Consider the following 19,139-nt stretch of genomic DNA (forward strand, 5'->3'; position numbering starts at 1 on the left):
GCCCACAGATTGATTTTTTTTTTTTTAAAGCAGAACAAAATTTAAAAATCCAAGAGGTTGCAAGACAGGTTAGACACAGGCGAGGAGCACCGGGAATGCCAAGCGTGATGATCCGTGGCAGGGACACCGCTACTCAGAAAGTCTGCCAGTGCAGCAGGATGCGAAAACAGGAGCCAAGACACCCAGGTCTCGGCCTCCACTGCGCTTCTTTGACCGGTGGCTTACACATATTTCTCAACTCCAAGGCGAGGATAGTAACACCACCGTCGTGCCAGAGTGAGATGTCATAAAGGAAATGCGAGCCTCTGTCCGCTTGGGGCAGGTGGCCATCATCTCACCGTTCACTGAACACCAGAGCTCCTAAGTGATACAGTTTTGGCCCCTCAGCTATCATCTGCTGTTTCCATTGCTCCAGTGAAGTCAAAGTCTCAGATCCAGTCCCCGGAGACAAGGTCTATTAGCACTTTCCATGGTTAGAGAACAGACCTCACCCCAGCGAGTGTATACTAGCCCAACAGGGACCAGCCCCGTAAGAAGAAAGATTAGTGTAAATGAATCATTTGTGCTAGAAAAAATAGCCCAGGACATAGAATGTCACCATACCATGTGAAGAATAATAACCTCTCTTGAGTGAAATGTTCTGCTTCCTATTCCCAGGATGTTTTTTTAAGGGGCAGAAAGAGAACGTTTTGTGGGAAATTTACAACTTTCTATCTGGTGGGATTTCTTCATACTACAAGCAGTTTATGCAAAACACATGCCTGAAGAGCCACGCTCACACACACCTGTGGCCTTTGTAGCTGTATTTCATTTTCTTTCTCTTTCAGTTCTTGCGGACAACCTGAAATCTAACCCTGGAATCAAGTGGCAATATTTCAGCTCAGAAGAAGGAATTTTCACCGTCTTCCCAGCACACAAGTTCCGGTGTAAGGGCAGCTATGAGCATCGCAGTCGGTACGCTGATTTCCTGCAGAGGTCATTGGTTTTGCTGACAGCAGTCGGCGTGGGGGGTGGGGTGGGCTGTGATGCTGGGTGGAGGGCTTCCCCGATCTGGGCAAGACCCCAGATTCCAACCTCAGCAGCGAGTTCTACTCACAGCTCTGCCCCGAGCCTGTGACTCAGAAACTTTTTCTCGCTCAGAAATGACATCTGCCCCTGACACACATGGGTGTGCGTGAGCTAGGGCAGGATAACGGTAAGGCCCAGAGCTTTCCGACCGCTGTCTATCATGGCGGGCAAAGCTGTGGGAAAGAAATGCAATTCCTTGCTGCACTTAACGTTCTGTGCTGTGCACGTCTGTGACGGCGCCTGTTCCACAGTATGACCCTACAGGACAATGCCGTGGAGTAGAGTTGGCAGCTAACTTTCCTTTCCTGGATAACGGGCTGGGTTTTAACTTTTGAAGCTGACGTGCCTGCTTCAGCCATGGCAAGCTCTAAGGTTGTTCACTGAGCCTTGGATTAGAGATCACTATCGTCCAGCTTTTCTCACACAGAGATGACTTGGTTGTATCATGTCACCAGAGGGAGAGGAGTGATGAGATCGTTTGTACAACAAGGCTCATCAATTCACAGAAGCCCCAGGCAAAGATGTACTCCTTTGAGGCCCAACAGGCTCCCTTTAGCAGGGCCAGGTGCTCAGCGCCCGGAGGGAGTTTTTTCCCCTCAACAATCACCTTCATCTTCTTCAAATTGCATCCAGGATTTTTTTTCCCCCTGGGGTGTGTGTGTTGGGGGGAACCTTTCTGTGCTTTTCAAATGAGGGAGGGAGGGAGGTGAGAGGGAAGAAGGAAGGAAAGAAAGGAGGGAGGGAAGGAAGGAAGAAATGAGATAACTTTGTCATTTGTGTGGTTTTTATTATCCTCTCACTAGATATTCTGGTACGGTTACGTGCCAGGGAGACTGGACCAGAAATCACAGCTTTAGTTCTCAACTTTCCTAATTCCACAACTTTTTAATACGGTTCCTCATGTTGTGGTGACTCCAACCATAACATTATTTTCATTGCTATGTCACAACTGTAATTTTGCTACTGTTATGAATTGTAAATATCTGGGTTTTCTAGTGGGTTTTAGGTGGCCCCTATGAGAGGGTCATTTTACCCCCAAATCCAGAGGTTAAGAACTACCGGTTTAGTTGGAGAGCAAAAGCTAACATTTGCCACTAAGGAAACAGATTAGATGGCAAACTGCCTTGCCATGTGGGAGGGAGGGCGGGGCCTTAGCAGTAGGCAGCTTTCACCTGCAAGTTCCAACTGGAGCCTGCCTGTAATGAAGCTGATTCTTTGGCTGCGTGATCGCCAGTCCCGCCTCTTAACTTGTCTTGACTGGCTATTGCCTTTGCAAACTCTATACAACCCTTGAAAGACTCCATTGGGTCTCAGAGCACTGCACCGTGAGAAAGGAACCAGCGAGCTCGGTCAAGCTCTAAGGTCTGCCTCCCGGTTTTTCTGTGTAACATACAGTGCTATTAGGCGTCCCACTAAAGCTGTTTTCGCTTAAGCTGCCTGGCTTTTCATTGGGCGAATTCAGTTAGGATAAAGGCGGTATATCATTTTAGGGAATACCTTCTCCCCTAGTTAGAAGAACACACACACACACACACAAACGGGAACATTTGACCTACGTCACTGTAGGGCTGGGTAGGTGTTCCCACTGTTCTGTTTCCGGTTCATTCTGAGGCCACTTCTCCTGGATTCTTTTTATTTCATTTCTCTGCTGGCTCGGTGATACTGACTGGAGTACAGCAGTCTTAAGACAAGATTTTTGGCTTGCCAACAACCTTGTGTAAGTTTGGCCAGATTTTGGGTTTTTTGGTACTCTGTCTACATTTCTTAATTTGCGCCCAGGCTTTTGTGACTCACTGGCAGCTCACATTTCGTCTAAAATTCTTGTTTTAGAGGTGTCGATAAAGGAGGGGATTCTCTTGAGGCTGGTTTGCTTTCTTAAACCGCCCACCCTTAATTTGTTCCAGGTTTAAAATGAATAGAGAGCCCATTAGACCCCTCCTGTTCCACGCAGAGGCGGAAGCTGCTTTGATCGAATTCATTTCTCCTCCTCTGTGGCTTCTGCAGCTCCCCTGTTTCTTCACATTGGCAAACAAGAACCTGACGGGAAGGGGGCAGGTGGCTGTTGCAGGCTTAGACAAATTTTGATGACATGGTTTAAGATGCTCAGCTCAGGGGCCTTTCAGTGGCTGGCCTGTATGAGTTGCTGAGGCATAGATAGGAAAGGATCTCTCTTATAAGGGATGTGTATATGGGAAGAGAGAGGCCTGCCTGCCATTCAGAACTGCCCAGCGCATGTCCAAGTCATAGGCTCCCTCACTGCTAGCAAAACCCCATCTGAATGTCTGTGAAACAGAAGTCAACACTGGCAAGTGGCCCTTGGTCTCCCTTTAGACCAAGTCTCTATAGCCTGAGGGATGAGCAGTTCACTCCAAGTCTGGCCATGCAGAAGGGAGCAGCAAGTAGCCAGCCTCTGATGAAGGTGTGCCCTCATCTTTCAAGTCAGAATTTCACACTCCTAGTCTTCTCAATGCACCCTACCTAATCCCTTCCATTCTGTGCTCACTCCAACCTGTACCATCTCCAGAAGAACACACGCCAGTGAGCCCATTGGAATGTTCACAGCTGTGTTAAGACCTGTTTCCTCTCTCTAGGCCCATCTATGTCTCTACTGTCCGGCCACAGTCTAAGCACATAGTCGTGATCCTGGACCACGGGGCCTCCGTCACTGACACCCAGCTCCAGATTGCCAAAGATGCTGCTCAGGTCATCCTCGGGGCCATTGATGAACACGATAAGGTAGCTATTATCCCATTCTTGGGACATGAAGATTTTGTTTCATTATGTTCAGTCGGATGCCTCATAGCAACAGCAATGGGCCTGATAGCTCCAGGGGTCCCATACAGTTACCATGTAGTCTGAGTCTTTTGGTTTCCCATCACCAAAGACTTTTTCTTACTGACCTCATGGCTGAAAATGCAGAGATCATACCTCGCCCCTACCCTGGTCTGCAGTTTGGAAACCAAGTTGTTGTTGTTCTTGTTGTTTCTGCATGAATTTAAGGATGAATTGTTGTTGTCACTGTATGCAAACACTGTACTCTATTTTGGCTCAAAGGCCAATGTCTCAGGTTCTCTTCTTTACAAATTCTTTCCAAATTTGACATGTTGATGATTTCAGACACTGATTTTTAAGCTCAGAACCTGTTCTACCGGCCTTCTCCCTGCTTAAGCTCTCTTGTTACCTAAACATTCAAGCCTGAGTACTGTGACTGAGTCATGTGGACTGTTTGAGCCCAGAAGTTTGGGGTCAACTTGAGTAACATGAGGAAGAGTCGGTCTCAATATAAATAAAAGTAAAAATCTTTAAATGGTAGAGGAGAAAGTCACCAGGTATTGTTTTTCTGTCCTCCAGATTTCTGTGTTGACCGTGGCAGACACTGTCAGGACCTGCTCATTGGACCAATGCTATAAGACATACCTGTCCCCAGCCACCAGTGAGACAAAAAGAAAGATGTCCACATTTGTCAGCAGCATCAAGCCCTCGGACAGCCCCACCCAGCACGCAGTAGGGTTTCACAGGGCATTCCAGTTGATCCGAAGCACGAGCAATACCACTCGGTTCCAAGCAAGTACGTGCATTCACAAGAGGCGACCACAGTGTCACAAATGAGGTTCAGAACTAGAGGGGAAACGTCACAGTTGATTGCATCGTAAAATTGTTATCGGCTGTCTTCGTAGCCGTCTAATGAGGCGTTCTCATCTTTTCCATCCTACCAAAGTCAGTCTGTGGGACTTCCAGCCTCCCAGAGCCTCCTCTTCCTGCCCCTTTATTAAGAACACATCCTTACTTATTTCCCGAGGAAACAGCCACAACCGCTTTCATGTTCATTGTTGGCCTTGCCTCCCTGTGAGCTTGGGGCAATACTGTGCTGGTCCACCTATACGCCAGAGGGGGCCACAGGAGTGCTCGCCTTGATCCTCTCTCTTCTAGCCAGCTGTCTTTGAAAGGAACACACCCTTCCCATGTACAAAAGCACTCTAATTTAATTTTCATGTATTAGAGGAAAATCCAGAATGAGGATGAGTGTCACAGGAAAGGGTGGTTGAAATAGGACTCTCCTTTGAAACTTCTCAAAGGATTCTTTTCTTTCCCCTTTTAGACCTAAAAATCTGTAACCATTTTCCTTTATTTAAAAAAAATTGAGGGCATCCTGTTTGGGGCTGAGTTTTGTTTTCTACCCCCAGACCCCACCCCTCCTTGATAGGTTCTCACTGTACAGCATGGCTAAGCCTCCAGCTTCCCCTCCATCCTTTTGCCTCTCCCTCCAGAACGCTGGTATTACCCAGTTTAATAGATCCTATTAAAAGAAATTTAAGGACCATATTTTCAAGCTGGTCTGTGTATCTACACCTAAGGATTTGAAAGCCTGACAGTGCTGACATCAAGCGTCGTGCCTGGCTCTCTGCCAGTCTAAGCTACCGCAGCAAGTGTAACTATGATGGTAGATGGCTTATTGGTTATATCCTTGCCGTATCCCATTGTTGGAAACATGTTATAGCTTGGGCCCAAGCACATAGGAAGTGAATGACTGTGGGTACTTGGATGCATTATCTCAGAGTCTTGCCTGCCAGCATGAGTGAGCTCCAGCCACACACAGGCCTGTATGGTGGACTTTGTTTTCAGCTGCCCACAGTTCAGTGAGGCCAGTGACTTCTCCAGATAGATTGGTTAGTGTGCTGGTTGTTTTTTTGTTTTGTTTTGTTTTGTTTTGTTTTGTTTTTTGTCAACTTGCCATAAACTAGACTTATCCAGGAGGAGAGAACCTTGAGGAATTGCCACCATCAAATCGACCTATTTACATCTATGCCAGTGGGGCATTTTCTTGATTAATCATTGATTTGAAGGGGCCAGCCTCTGGTGTATGTCCCCACCCTTGGGCAAGTGGTTCTGGAGTATTTTCTTCAATAGCAAGTAGAACTTGCTAAAGCCATGTTCCTCCATGGTTTTAGTACCTGCCTCCAGGTCCTGAGTCCCTGCTGTGAGGTTAAATAAACCCTTTCCTCCCCCAAGTTGATCCTATTTCCTACAGCAATAGAAAGCAATCCAGTACAGCTAGTTTGTGACCATCCCTCACCAGAAATGTCCTCTCTACTTCACTCTTGAGTTATCAACTCGTCACTAGAGTTTCTGTCCAGTTTTGATTGCTATCTTGCTCAAATAAAGGAGAGAAATGTTAGGCTAGCAGTGGCAAGCCCAGATGCCTGCGGCATCCAGGCATCTTGAGAGATGATAGTGAGCCACCCTTGGTGATGTGGGCACAGTAGAGGAACTTGCTTCACCGGGGTGGCTGGTGCTAGCATGGCCGTATCGTCTGGAATTCCAAACATTAATGTTCTTTCTACTTTAAAATCATATTAAATCTCTTCTCATGGACCTTCCTGTACTACTCTTTGACAGAAAGCCTGGTCTCATAGGAGACATTTCTTCTTGCTTTTGTTTGTTTGTCTGTTTGTGTTGGCAAACAAAACCATGACAAGAAGACTGGCCATTAAAAACCTGGACAGTTTCGATAGCACGGGTTTTCTTTTAGGTCATATACAATCCTTCCAAAGGTTAGCTTGCAGTCCCATGTCACGGCCTCCATTGGCAGCTGAGAGGAAGGAGAACCCAACCTTGGTTTGGGGAAATGCCTCAGGAGTGTCCACTGTCCATGTCCTAGTGACAGGCTTTGTGGTGTCCCAACAATATGGCCTAGGGGTTAAGTATTCAGAGCTTGGATTTCAACTCCAAATCTTTTCTCGTCTTGTAAAAGTGGGAAGATTGATTGAGCTGTGCGTAATTGGCTTTATCTGCAAAGTGGGTATGACAAGACCCACGATGGTTTCATAACTGCTCCATCAGCATTAGCTATCATTCTCCTGTCCTGGCCCCTCTGAGGCACCTACCCCACCGCCCGATCATTTACAGCAGTGAGATTCCTATAGGATTACTGTAGGGATTACCTATTGATGAAAGGGAGACATCTGCACCTATCAGAACTCTATAAATAGAAGCTAGGCTTTACCAGTCTTTGAAGCTTTACACTAATTTATCTTATACCAACTAGAAGCTAAAACTTTTAACCAATATGGTTTTTCCCCCCTAGGTCTCTTGGTAGATCCATAAGATCCATAAGGAATATTATTAATCTTTTAGGTTGTTTCCCTGTGTTTGTGTTTCTCTGTGTTTGTTTATTTGCGGTTGTTTGGAAAATCATCTCATAGCTAGAGAAAGATTATTGGGAGTGTGGATCTGATTATATAGCCAGGGTTCAAATTTGCATTGCTTTCCCTCTGATCTTGATTCCAAGACATGCTTGTGGCATACTGAAGAGAGTCCCCGAGTGGAGTCTGTCTAAATTTTCTGTCAGTTTTGGTGCAATGACCTGCTTTGCCCCAAATCCCGAAAATTAACCACGTCTAACTCTACCAACGTTATAAATTCCCATCAGTGGGTGATTTGGGGGAGAAGGTCCCAATGAACAAAAAGCCAAATCAGACCAAACGTAATGAAACTGTTGCATGGCCACTCCAGAACAGGACTCGGCCATCTTCAGAGAAGCTTCCTCCTGCAGCAGTAGGTGAGAGGTAGCACAGAGACCCACAACTGGACAATGTGCAGAGAGTGAGAGACTTTAGAACTCAGCCCTAAATGGGAAGTCTTCATCAAGCCCCTCCCCTCAGCTAGCTATAGGGCAAAGGAGGCAGAAAGATTGTAAGAGCTAGCCAGCCAGGCAGCCACATCCGTAATCCCAGCACTCAGGGAGGCAGAGGTAGGCAGATCTCTGTGAGTTCGGGGCCAGCCTGGTCTGTAAATCAAATACAGGATATCCAAGGCTGCACAGAGAAATCCTGTCTTGGGGATGGGTAGGTAGGTTATTAGATAGATAGATAGATAGATAGATAGATAGATAGATAGATAGATAGATAGATAGATAGATAGATAGATAGATAAAGATTTTAAGAGCTAGAGGAGATGGATGACACCAAGGAAACAGTTTCTTCTAGACACAACAGGGCTGATGTGCATATGAACTCACAGAAACTGTGGCAGCATGCACCCGGCCTGCTGCACAGGTTCAAGCCAGACAGAGTCCCAGCAATGAAAAGGGGAACACAAGTTCCACCCCTAACCAAGAAGCTATCTACACCTGACATCTACTTAGCAAGGAAAAGCAATTTTTCTCTACTGGATATATTAAACACACTCCAGCACTAAATTAAGACTCAATGGTATCTTTGTAGGCCCTTTTGTCTGCTGTTCCTTCATTTGAGGTATGAGGTTGTTCTCTTCCCACCCCTTGGCTTACTGATCTTTTGCTTGTATATTATGTTTAATGGGTTGTGTGTGTGTGTGTGTGTGTGTGTGTGTGTGTTTCTTGTGCTTTTTTTTTTTTTTTTTTTTAATCCTGATGAGTTTGGATTTGTTTGCCTGTTTGTTTTCAAAAGAGAGAAAGAAAGGGCATGTGGTCGGGTGGGTGAGGTGGGGGTCATAGAAAGGGAACCCTAATCAAAACATTTCATGCGAATGTGTGTATGTATGTATGTATCTGCTAAATGCCAGTGGAAACAAACCTTCAATTTTGCTTGGTTGGGTACTGAGCAATGCTGGAAGAGAGTCTGGGCAGACCTAGAAAGGATTTTATTGTGGGATAAAAACAAAATGTGCACAGTTACTGAGGGAACCTAGGGGCTTGGGCCTTCTAGCTTTCTGGATGCAGCCTCCTGCTCTAAAACCACCTCCTTGTGACATTCACAGAGGCAGTGGGCAAAGTTCTATTTGGAGGCCAGTCTAGGTCCATCCCAGAATTTATCACCAATGGGACCGTTGCCAAGAAGAGATGTTTTCTGTTATACTGTGTGTCACCTGTGATAACAGCTGTATCCCCTCCCGTAGAAAGTGGAGTCATTTTATTCTGCGCTTTGTTTGACATTTCCAGTGTGAAGCTTAAATAAGATATTTCAGACTCTAGTAAAGTAATATGCAGGAATATAGTTACAACTGAAAAAAATACTGACATCTAGTATTAATGTGGGAGGTTTTCCTAAAGCTTAAGAATTTTTATTTTTTTCATCAGCCTTTACGTCCTGAATTCCAATGACTGAATAAAGACATTTATACTTTCAGTTAATAATGTCCAACCATCTTAATTGGCTTTGCTAGTAGTCGACAGTGGATATATTTATTACTAGTCAAATTTTATTAAATGTTGGTTGTCTACTGCATTGATACTACATAAGTTATCAACCCCCTCACAGTAACAGTTCAAAATCTAAAATGGAAGTTTACATCCTGCAAGAGCTGCAGATCACTGCTTACTTTTCGCTTTGTAACAACTATAACACGGTGGTCCTGACATTCCATCACCTTTCATGCATTCTATACCAGTAGACCTGTCATTAAATCCCACCCATCCTCAGGGACAGCTTCCCAAGGGGACAGATGTCAAGAAATGGATCATAGAGCAAGCCGCCTGCCATGCTTACTCTAAAGCCGTGCCGGTGAGATGACAGCAACAGGACCTATAGAAATAAATGTACATATAACTATGTCTCTGCATAGGGCTAAGATTCCCTACAGAGTGTCCGAAAACATCTGTTGACTCGAAGACATTTGTATTAGGTGGGGGAAGGCAGAAACCCAGCTCTCCTCCATTCCTCTCTTTGTTAGCTGTAGTGTAGGCATTTCATCATTCCCTTCCCTTCCCCTCTCCCCCGTCCCCCCTTGTCTGTGTCTGAGTACACGCCAGAGCTTAATGTCAGGATGTCTTCCTCAGTCACTCCTTCGCCTTGTTTTTTACGACAGAGTCTCCCAATAAACTTAGAGCTTGACCAGAGTGGCCAACCAGTAAGCTTCCAAGATCCACCTGTGTTTACCAGCACTGGGATTTAGTTCTACACCAGCACACGTAGCTTCTAAGTATCACCTTTGAGAGATTTTACCCATTGAGCCATCTCTCCTGGCCGGTCACTCTTGCTCTTGAGTCAGTCCACTTTGGAGAAGGTCTTCTTACCGAGTTACAGTTACTTCTCGCCAACTCATTGACCTGTTTTGGGAGGCAGTTTGAATTACAGTCACACATTGTCTTCAGATCAGTTGAAGAAATGCACGCATCTGTGTGCACTGCGGCTTCTTTCTCCTTCACTTCCTTGTTGGGCCATCACCCTTTTGTTTATCTACCCATTAATTCAGTTGCCCAGTCATTCCTCCTAGCAGTCTTGTGAAGCTGGTACTGTCTAGGGTACCAACTTCCCATTTTCTAAACATTTCTCCATATGCACATAAGAAGAGGTTATGATATTTGCCTACATGGTTCCAACACACTAAGCAAATAGCAGCATTTTGGAGCGGGGCTTCGACATCCACTATTTTGCTCTGCTACGCTGACAAGATTTCAAAATCAAAATGTATTTTCGGCAGTAGTTGGGGTCTGGCAAGTCACTTTTTATGTCTGCAGATCCCTAAAAGAACCTCCACCTTAGAGCTATGCCCCGGCCCCAAGTGTGGCTCCTGTTAATGGCCTTGTATGACTGCGAGCAGGGTAAGCTGTGTTCTGAATCCTTATCTCAGAAGCTGGGAAGATTTCCTTTTAGGCTGGCTTAAATGAACAGTGTGGGTGCCTGGAGGAAATCACTGTCTTTCATCTGGTAAGTGTGTCAGGAGCATCTTTGCACTGGATAAGTGGGGCCTTGCTGTCCAGAGAGCGTGGAATGGAAGGGAAGAAGAATTAGCAAGATGAAAGCCAACACATCCATCAAATGGGAAAGGCACACGACACTCGCGGGGCCAGCCATTTCCTCTGGGTAGGGAAGCCTGGGGAAAATGGAAAGGAAAACTACACAGCTACCTCTAGCCAGAAGCGGAATGTAACCTGGGTTTGTGTGTTTTTGTTTAGATACAGACATGGTCATCATTTACCTGTCAGCGGGTATCACATCAAAGGACTCCTCAGAAGAAGATAAAAAGGCAACCCTCCGCGTCATCAATGAAGAAAATGGCTTTCTGAACAACTCCGTAATGATCCTTACCTACGCCCTTATGAACGGTAGGCAGTGTCTCAAGCTTCTCCTTTCAGATTAAAGTCCCCTCTAAGCAGGAGCTGCTTAAGAAAGTAGCTGTGCTTTGATAAAACTTTCTGCCTCTGTGTGGTGTGATCCACCATACCTATTACTATGAAGCTTTTGCTTCAGTGGATCCCCCTCAGGGCCTCAGCCTCGGCGCTTGGGCACTGTCTTCCCTCTTGGCTGAGAGACAAGGTTTGCATCCTGTAGCCCATGACACCTCTGAGCTCTGTGCACCTCACCTCCACACGGATTAGGGACGATGATCATCAGTTTGAGATGCTAAGGAAAATATGGAGAATGCTCCCGAAGTACAAATTCTAGGTATTGTCCTCAAGTTCTTACTCAGGCCCTTTTAGGAGGGACCCAGGAGGGCCTAAGGCCTTATGAACCACCTGGAGGGAGTACAGACCCATGATCCAATCACCACAGTTGCAATCAGCATTCACCAGCAGCAGGCTCAAGGCGAGGTTCTTTGTCTCTTTAAGCCTCAGCTCCCTCCCACCCCCAGGCAACATCTCATTATTTAGCCTAGGCTAGCCTCAAAGCTGAGGTTCCCGAATGCCAAGATGGCAAGTGTGTGCCAGCTGGAGATCTCTTTTATCTCTGAAATTAGAAAAATCGAATCTCCGGCACATGGAGAACAGTAAAGATAACAGCATGGTGTATATTCAGAGTTAGCAGAGGGACTGGAGAGATGGCTCAGAAGTCCAGAGTGATTGCTGCTGCTCTTACAAAGGACCTGACTTCTGATCCCAGCACCCACATTAGGCAGCTCACAACCACCTGAAACTCCAGCTTCAAAGGAATCCAACACCCTCTTTTGGCTTCTGGGGCCCACCTACACACACACATACCTGCAAACACACATATTTTAAGTTAACGTAGAATCCGTTGCCTCACGGATCCTGGGGAGGGAGTGGATGATGGTGATATCTCCTGTTGTGCACAACATAGCTGGCAGCAAAGGGTGTCTCTGCTGCCTGGGGTCAGTCTTACTCAACACAGTCATAGCACGTGTCCTTCTAACACACATGGCTTCCACCGTGGAGCAATGGGTGGCCCCTCTCCCGTGGGTATCCCCTGTTCTGTGGGTGCCCTCTCCTCTGTTCCTTCACTTTTCCAAGCGTGTGAGCTTAACAAGCAGGAGGGGGTATTGTCTCGTGTGTTCTGAGCATAGGAGCCACCCAGCCAGGATGAGTGAGGGCAGCCTGTCTTTGCTTGAGCACGCACCCGTCAGGGTGGTTTCAGGTTGGCTGATGCTCTGTTCTGCCATGGTGAACCTTCTTTCTCTCATGTGTGAGAAGGGAGGAAAACAAAATTCCCTGAGCCATTGAAGTGCCCATTTTATGTACTGGCTTCCCTCTTGCTGGGGAGACAGGCAGGTGAATTAAATGCAGGAGAAGAGGGAAGAGCCCCACAGGAAGTAATTGCTTCTTGTATGTGACAGACACTGAGGAAAAGTCCCTGGTATCACCTGTCCAGGCACCAATCCTTCTGTCAGAGTGCACTTCTGTTTGGGTACACTTGCTATACATACCCTGGCCATCCACATTTTAAAGCATCTTGTAACCCCCATTCACCCATCCTTATCTCTTCAGCATCTCACTTCCCTCTTACCACACACATCCTGTCGCTGCTACTTCCTCTCTGCTGTTCACTGGAGGAGACACTCTCCCACACTAGATCCTCCAGGAGCTCAGATGACTGGAAAAATACAAAACAAAATTAACAACTCATAGTTCAGTCATCAAACTTTTGGGGAAAACTGAGAACTTTGAAGGTGATGTAGAAGTTGTGGCATAGAAATCTCTGGAAGGCTGCTGGCTCTTGGTGGGAGAGCTAGACAGCTTACGTGGGGTTGATGTGGATGGGCAGGCCAGCAGTTTGGAAAGGAAGTGTTATGAAAAACCAGAGAAAGTAGCTCAAACTAGAACATTTTGCTGTCTCTGTCTGTCTCTCATCATCTCTCAGATCACTTCATAAAACTTGACTTTTATGGCTTGGAGAGATGGCTCAGTGGTTAAGAGCACTGCTTGCTTTTCGAAGGGTCATGAGTTCAATTCCCGGAGATCACATGGTGGTTCACAACCATCTATGATGTGAACTGATTCCCTCTTCTGGCAGATGTAAATGCAGATAGAACACTCATATACATAAAATAAATAAATCTTTAAAAAAAAAAACAAAACAAAACTTGACTTTTGTCATCTTTAATTTGTGAGCCTATGTCAGAGAGAATTCTGAGAAATGTGGTTTCTAGCATGGTCCAGCTTGGATTTACAATTCAGCGTATTTTCTAGTCTGAGAAGGAGTGACGAAAAATGCCAGTGCCAATAACTAAAAACTCCATCCCACACTATTCTGCCTTGCCTAGCAAATATTCAGATTTGTCTCTTGACATTTTGAGAGCCAAGCAGGGTTGAACAAAGAGGAAATAGATCTGGTGCCCGAGTTATCTCCTTTCATCATTTTACTTCTGTGAGGTTAAAAATCAGTCATGTCTTTTACTATAAAGCAGACATTCCCCACTCCTTAGCTCTAGGCCAAGGAAAGGGATTGGTTATCTGATTCTCAAATCATTTGACCCAGAAATTTTGTTTCTTTCCTTTAGCATTGAATGAGTAGAGTGAAATTCAAGTTTATCTAGATATAAAGTCTTTAAAAAAAAAAATAATAAGCCAGTCATGGTGGCACACGCCTTTAATCCCAGCACTCAAGAGGTAGAGACAGAGACATCTCTGAGTTTGGGGAAAACACTGTCGCATAGCAAACTTTAGACCAGCCAGAGTTACACAGAAAGGCTCCATTCCTGCACCTCAAAGAAAGGAATAGAGATAAGACACTAAATTTTGCTACTACTTAATGAAATAGAAATGAACTCTTGAGATAGTGGTGTATATGGTAGGTGAGCCATGAAAGCTTCAGGTTCTTTGAAGGGCTGAGTAGCTCATAGGAAGCTTGAAGTCTTCTAAGACTATGAGACAAAATCTTCTGGAAGTGCATTGGTAATCTCACTAGCAACTGGAAAGCACTTGAACTTGTTACAATGGTACCCATGTGAGATCAGTTACTAATCCTTTTGACTATATGCCAACAATAGCAAACTTAAAAAAAATGGTTTATTAAATTTATTTTTGTGCTATGGAATACAGATGTTGCAGAACAATACGTCCCACTATGCCTAAATCTTTTTACAAAGTTTTCAATACCCTGTAAATATAAAAAATACACATTAAATAAATCAAATTTAGTCTTATCCTAACAATATCAAGCATAAAGACATTTGTAATTAAAATGAGCTTGAAGAAGAGGGCTTAGAAGCATTGCTAAAGGCAGACCATAATTCTTTCATTTCGTTTCCTGGGTTTTTGGCGAGTGGTTTTACAGGCAAAGAAGTAAGGAATGAAGTAGCATTCTTTAAAACTCTCCAAAGTTCATATACGACTCTAAATTAAATGCAGACCTGTTAACTATTACTTTTGCTTTCAGATATTAAGTGCAGCAAAGAATTTAAATCTTATAATTAAATGTTTAGGGAGAGCACATCCTTCACTCCCCATGTGTTTTTCATCACTGCCTTTTGAAGAATCCGTTTGTGCTTTTAACTGTTGGAAGAAATTCTGTCTCAGCCTTTGGTTTACAGTGGGAACTGGTATCACCCAGGGTCCGTAGTATTCCTACAAAGACCCCTTGAATACTACAAGTCTTCATGGTTTTGGTTTTGTTTTCTTTGGGGAGGGGGGTTGTGTGTTTATTTTTGTTTTGAGACGGGGTCTCACTATGTAGCTCTGGCTATCCCAGAACTCACTAAGTAGAGCAGGCTGCCTTCGCACTCCACCTCCACTCCAACCTCTACTCCTAAGTACCAGGATTAAAGGCGTGCGCCACCAGACCCAGTGCAAACTGCTACCTGGATATAACGAAGCTTTTCTCTTGGTGTTGGTTGCAGATGGGGTGACTGGTTTGAAGGAGCTGGCATTCCTTAGGGATCTGGCTGAACAAAACTCTGGGAAGTACGGCATCCCAGACCGGACAGCCTTGCCTGTGATTAAGGGCAGCATGATGGTGCTGAACCAGCTGAGCAACCTGGAGACCACAGTTGGCAGGTTCTACACCAACCTTCCCAACCGGATGATTGACGAGGCTGTCTTCAGCCTTCCTTTCTCTGATGAGATGGGAGATGGTGAGTATAGAGAAAATCCTACTGTAACAGAGGAGAAATGAGCAAAGAGAAGAGGTACACCCTTCCTGCTCCAGTCCCTCAGATACATGTGCTTGCCACCTAATCTGTGCTCTAAAGCATAAACCCAGTGCTGTTTCCTCCTTGCTCCAGCCTCGAAAGACGTAATAATATAGTTTCTAATGCAGCTAGTCAAGCCGCATTGAAGGGAAGCTTTGTATCACAGTTCACAGGGAAACACAAAGGTTTGCCACTGGCTTTGTTCTTAGATCCCACACTGCTAGCCACCTTGTCCTTGGTGGTGTATTTCAGCTCAGTAATTCTCCATTTGGTCATCTGCCAAAAGGGGTAATAAAATATGTGCATTTTTTTAGCATTAATTCATACACATACACAAATGTATACAGATTAAGATGAATACCCACGTACCTAGAGTATTGTCAGCATCCACAATTCTTGGTTTGGAAAGCCACTCTTTGTGGACATCTTTAAGAGTGTCCAAATTGGGCTCGAGAGATGGCTCCGTGGTTAAGAGCACCGTCTGCTCTTCCAAATGGACCTGGGTTCGATTCCCAGCACCCACATGGCAGCTCACAAGTGTCTGTAATTTCGGTTCCAGAGGATCAGGCTCCCTCACACACACATACAAGCAGGCAGAACACCCAATGTAAACAAATAAACAAATAAAAACAAACTAATCAACAAATAAACATAGTGTCCAAGTCCCTTTGTAGAAAAGATTTCAGATAGGTCCCAGACTGTACACACACCAGCAGTTACAGGAAATTTCAACTAGATAGAGAAACGCACATCATTTTTATGTTTTGAGGTTATTTGCAGCCCCCAGATTTCAGGGTGGTGTGAGATCCGAGAGATTTCCTTGTCTCGGCTTCCTGTATCCTTCAAGGCGGCACAAATTTCCTGCCTTACAGTGGAGGCAGCAGAGTCTAGTGCCCAGGTGGCATCTTAGAGCCACGCCCACCCCACTCCACACCCTTCCTCCCCCGTACAACTTCCTCTGTGGTGCCTTTCTCTTTCCCTGATTTCCCTGTTGTTTCTAAGGTAGTCATGCTAAGTAGGACCTGTATATTCTGAAAATCTGCTTCTTAAAAAAGGAGTAAGAAAGATCCCGGCGATAGTACGGCTGACAAAGCCTACGACATTCAGACATTCACTGTCTGGTCCTTCACACGTGAGAGGGGAGCAGGGAGGTGGCGGAACTGGAGCTTCCGTGGCTTGAAAAGCATTCCTATGGAAATTTAGTTTTCCTTCAGCTGCTCAGAGTTCTGTCCCCCACTCTGTCTTCAGGGTTTTTGAAAAGATTGATTTGTTAATGAGCTATAATGGCTATACCTTTTACAGATCCCTTTTCCACCATCTCTTTTGGTCCAGCATCCGCTAAAAATCACTAAAGCGCTTTGGGTTTTGCTGTTGTTATTGTTTTGCTCTTGTCAGTATTGGTGAGGGGTATTATGTGCAGTGCCACTTGTACAAAAGTTGTACAACTGGAATGGAACTCAGATTTTCTTCCAGACCCCTTAGCCAGTGCCTTGGTGACATACAGCTGAGTCTCCCGACTGCACCAAGGTGTATTTGACGCTGCAGTGTTTTCTATGGATTCAAAGTCTCCTGGCTTCCCTGGAAAGGTAGAGGGGAATCATCCTGTTTAAATGAACCACAGTATCTGTACTCCCGAAGGACCCTCTTCCCTTTCTTTGTCGCACTCTCTGTACAGTATGCAAGGGCAAGGGGTCAGGACCTGGATCCCAGAAAACTCTTTCCAACAGGACCTGAGACCACTGTTACCAGCCCTAGAGCACAGCTCCAGCCTTTGCCTGGACTTCCTGTGCTAATCTTTGATTCTGTTTTTAACCCACAGGTTTGATAATGACTGTGAGTAAACCCTGTTACTTTGGAAACCTCCTCCTGGGAATCGTAGGTGTAGACGTGAATCTGGCTTACATTCTTGAAGATGTGACGTATTACCAAGACTCCTTGGCTTCTTATACTTTTCTGATAGATGACAAAGGTAATTTACAAAGAGTTAATCATGAGAAATAAAACTTGCACCAGGCACAGTGACACACGCATGCCTGTAATTCTCACACACTCAAGAGAGGCAGAGGCAGGCAGACCTCTGTGAGTTCAAGGCCAGGCTGATCTATAAAACAAGTCCAGGACAGCCAAGGCTACACAGAGAAACCCTGTCTTGGGGGTGGGGAGGGAAAAGAAAGAAAAGAGAGAGAGAGAGAGAGAGAGAGAGAGAGAGAGAAAGGAAAGAAAGAAAGAAAGAAAGAAAGAAAGAAAGAAAGAAAGAAAGAAAGAAAGAAAGAAAGAGTCTGGGGTATTCTTGTACTAATAAATGAAGTGGGCTAAAGATAGTTCCCAGTACTAATAAATGAAGTGGGCTAAAGATAGTTCCCAGAAAACTTATGTCACCGAGACCACTCTGGCAGTGGAAATGTATCACCAGAGATGTCTGAGCGAATTCACAAACCATGAGGTCCTGCTTGCCAGGGATTGTAGGTTTGAGATTGTAGGTTTTTATAACATCAAGAAATTAGACTTGGGGTGAATAATGCATAGAATGGGGTTTAGATGGCTTTTTGTTAGTATTCTCATCTTTAGATTCCCTGGCAGGAGGGTTAGCAGATTAGAAAGTTAATAAAATGAAAACCAGAAAAACAAATACCACCTAAGTAGCCTCAATTAGACAGATGTTCGGCAATCTACGATCTCTTTCAACGCCTCAGGAGTTTTATGTGAGCACACATAAAATAGGATGAGTTTTATTGGACTGCTAAGGTACATACACAGGCTTTGAGTGCTGGGCAGCCATCCCAGACGCTCCACAGTTGCGGTGATGGACGCATTTGTTAGAGCCAGCACCCCACAGCTTCCTGATAACGTGTCCTGTTCTGTGATTTCAGGGTATACACTTATGCATCCGTCTCTCACCAGGCCATACTTACTGTCAGAACCTCCCCTTCACACCGACATCATACATTATGAAAATATCCCCAAGTTTGAATTAGTTCGGCAAAACATCCTAAGGTAAGGATTGGTGAGGGTTGCAGTATTTCGTGTTTTCTGAGACGGGGGCCCGTTGAGGGCCACGATGAGTGTTTGCCATAGGGTATAAGGCAGGTATCGAAATCATTTCCCCGTTACCGAAGACTTTCTGAGTTTCTTTGTCCTAATAGGAGGCAAGGGCCAGGGAGCTGACTCAGGGAAAGATAAAGGTGCTTGCGATGCTGGTTTGGCAACCCAACACGGATCTCAGAAACCACATAAAAGTAGAATGAAAGAATCCGTTCCCCATAGTTGTCCACACACATACACACACATACACACACACACACACACACACACACACACACACACACACACACATTGTGAGCACATACACAGTAATAGTAAATAAAATTAGGTTATCCAACAAGAATTGAAAGAAGCCTAGCCAGGACTCTTGATATAACAGGAATTGTCTCAAAATTGTTTAGAGTCAATGCCTTGTCGGTCAGATTTTGTGTTTACGTTGAGTTTAATTGTAAACTGAGGTACATGTTAACTCATGTTCTAGAAAGTGCTCTGCTTAGAGCCAACTGAAATGTCTTAACAAAATAAAAGGTTTGGATGAGGGAACAGTAAATAGCTCGTCCGCGTAACGTCCGACGGCGCAGTTTATGCAGCGCTCTCTTAAAATAAAAACAAAGTGGATGTTTTCCAACTGGGAGACGTTGTTTTGGCAGATGGTAACCTATGGAGAAACCAGTCTCCGTGCTCATTGGTTGAAAATTAATAAGTGAATGATTTGAGACGAGTCAGTCTCTGGAAAGAATTAATGT

General features: G+C 45.0%; 1 protein-coding gene across 1 annotated transcript in view; it reads left to right on the forward strand.

Moving 5' to 3' along the window:
• The window catches only part of Cachd1 (cache domain containing 1), a 220,652-nt gene that overhangs the window by 164,800 nt on the left and 36,713 nt on the right, over positions 1–19,139 (forward strand). The window contains exons 5-11 of the mRNA XM_055629005.1: positions 828–954; positions 3,660–3,804; positions 4,420–4,636; positions 10,943–11,092; positions 15,061–15,294; positions 17,171–17,320; positions 18,222–18,345. Of these exons, the coding sequence (XP_055484980.1) occupies positions 828–954; positions 3,660–3,804; positions 4,420–4,636; positions 10,943–11,092; positions 15,061–15,294; positions 17,171–17,320; positions 18,222–18,345 (1,147 nt within the window). The remainder of the gene's footprint in view (positions 1–827; positions 955–3,659; positions 3,805–4,419; positions 4,637–10,942; positions 11,093–15,060; positions 15,295–17,170; positions 17,321–18,221; positions 18,346–19,139) is intronic.

This window comes from Psammomys obesus, unplaced genomic scaffold (genome assembly GCF_907164565.1).
Source record: "Psammomys obesus unplaced genomic scaffold, mPsaObe1.curated_primary_1811, whole genome shotgun sequence".
NCBI lineage: Eukaryota > Metazoa > Chordata > Mammalia > Rodentia > Muridae > Psammomys > Psammomys obesus.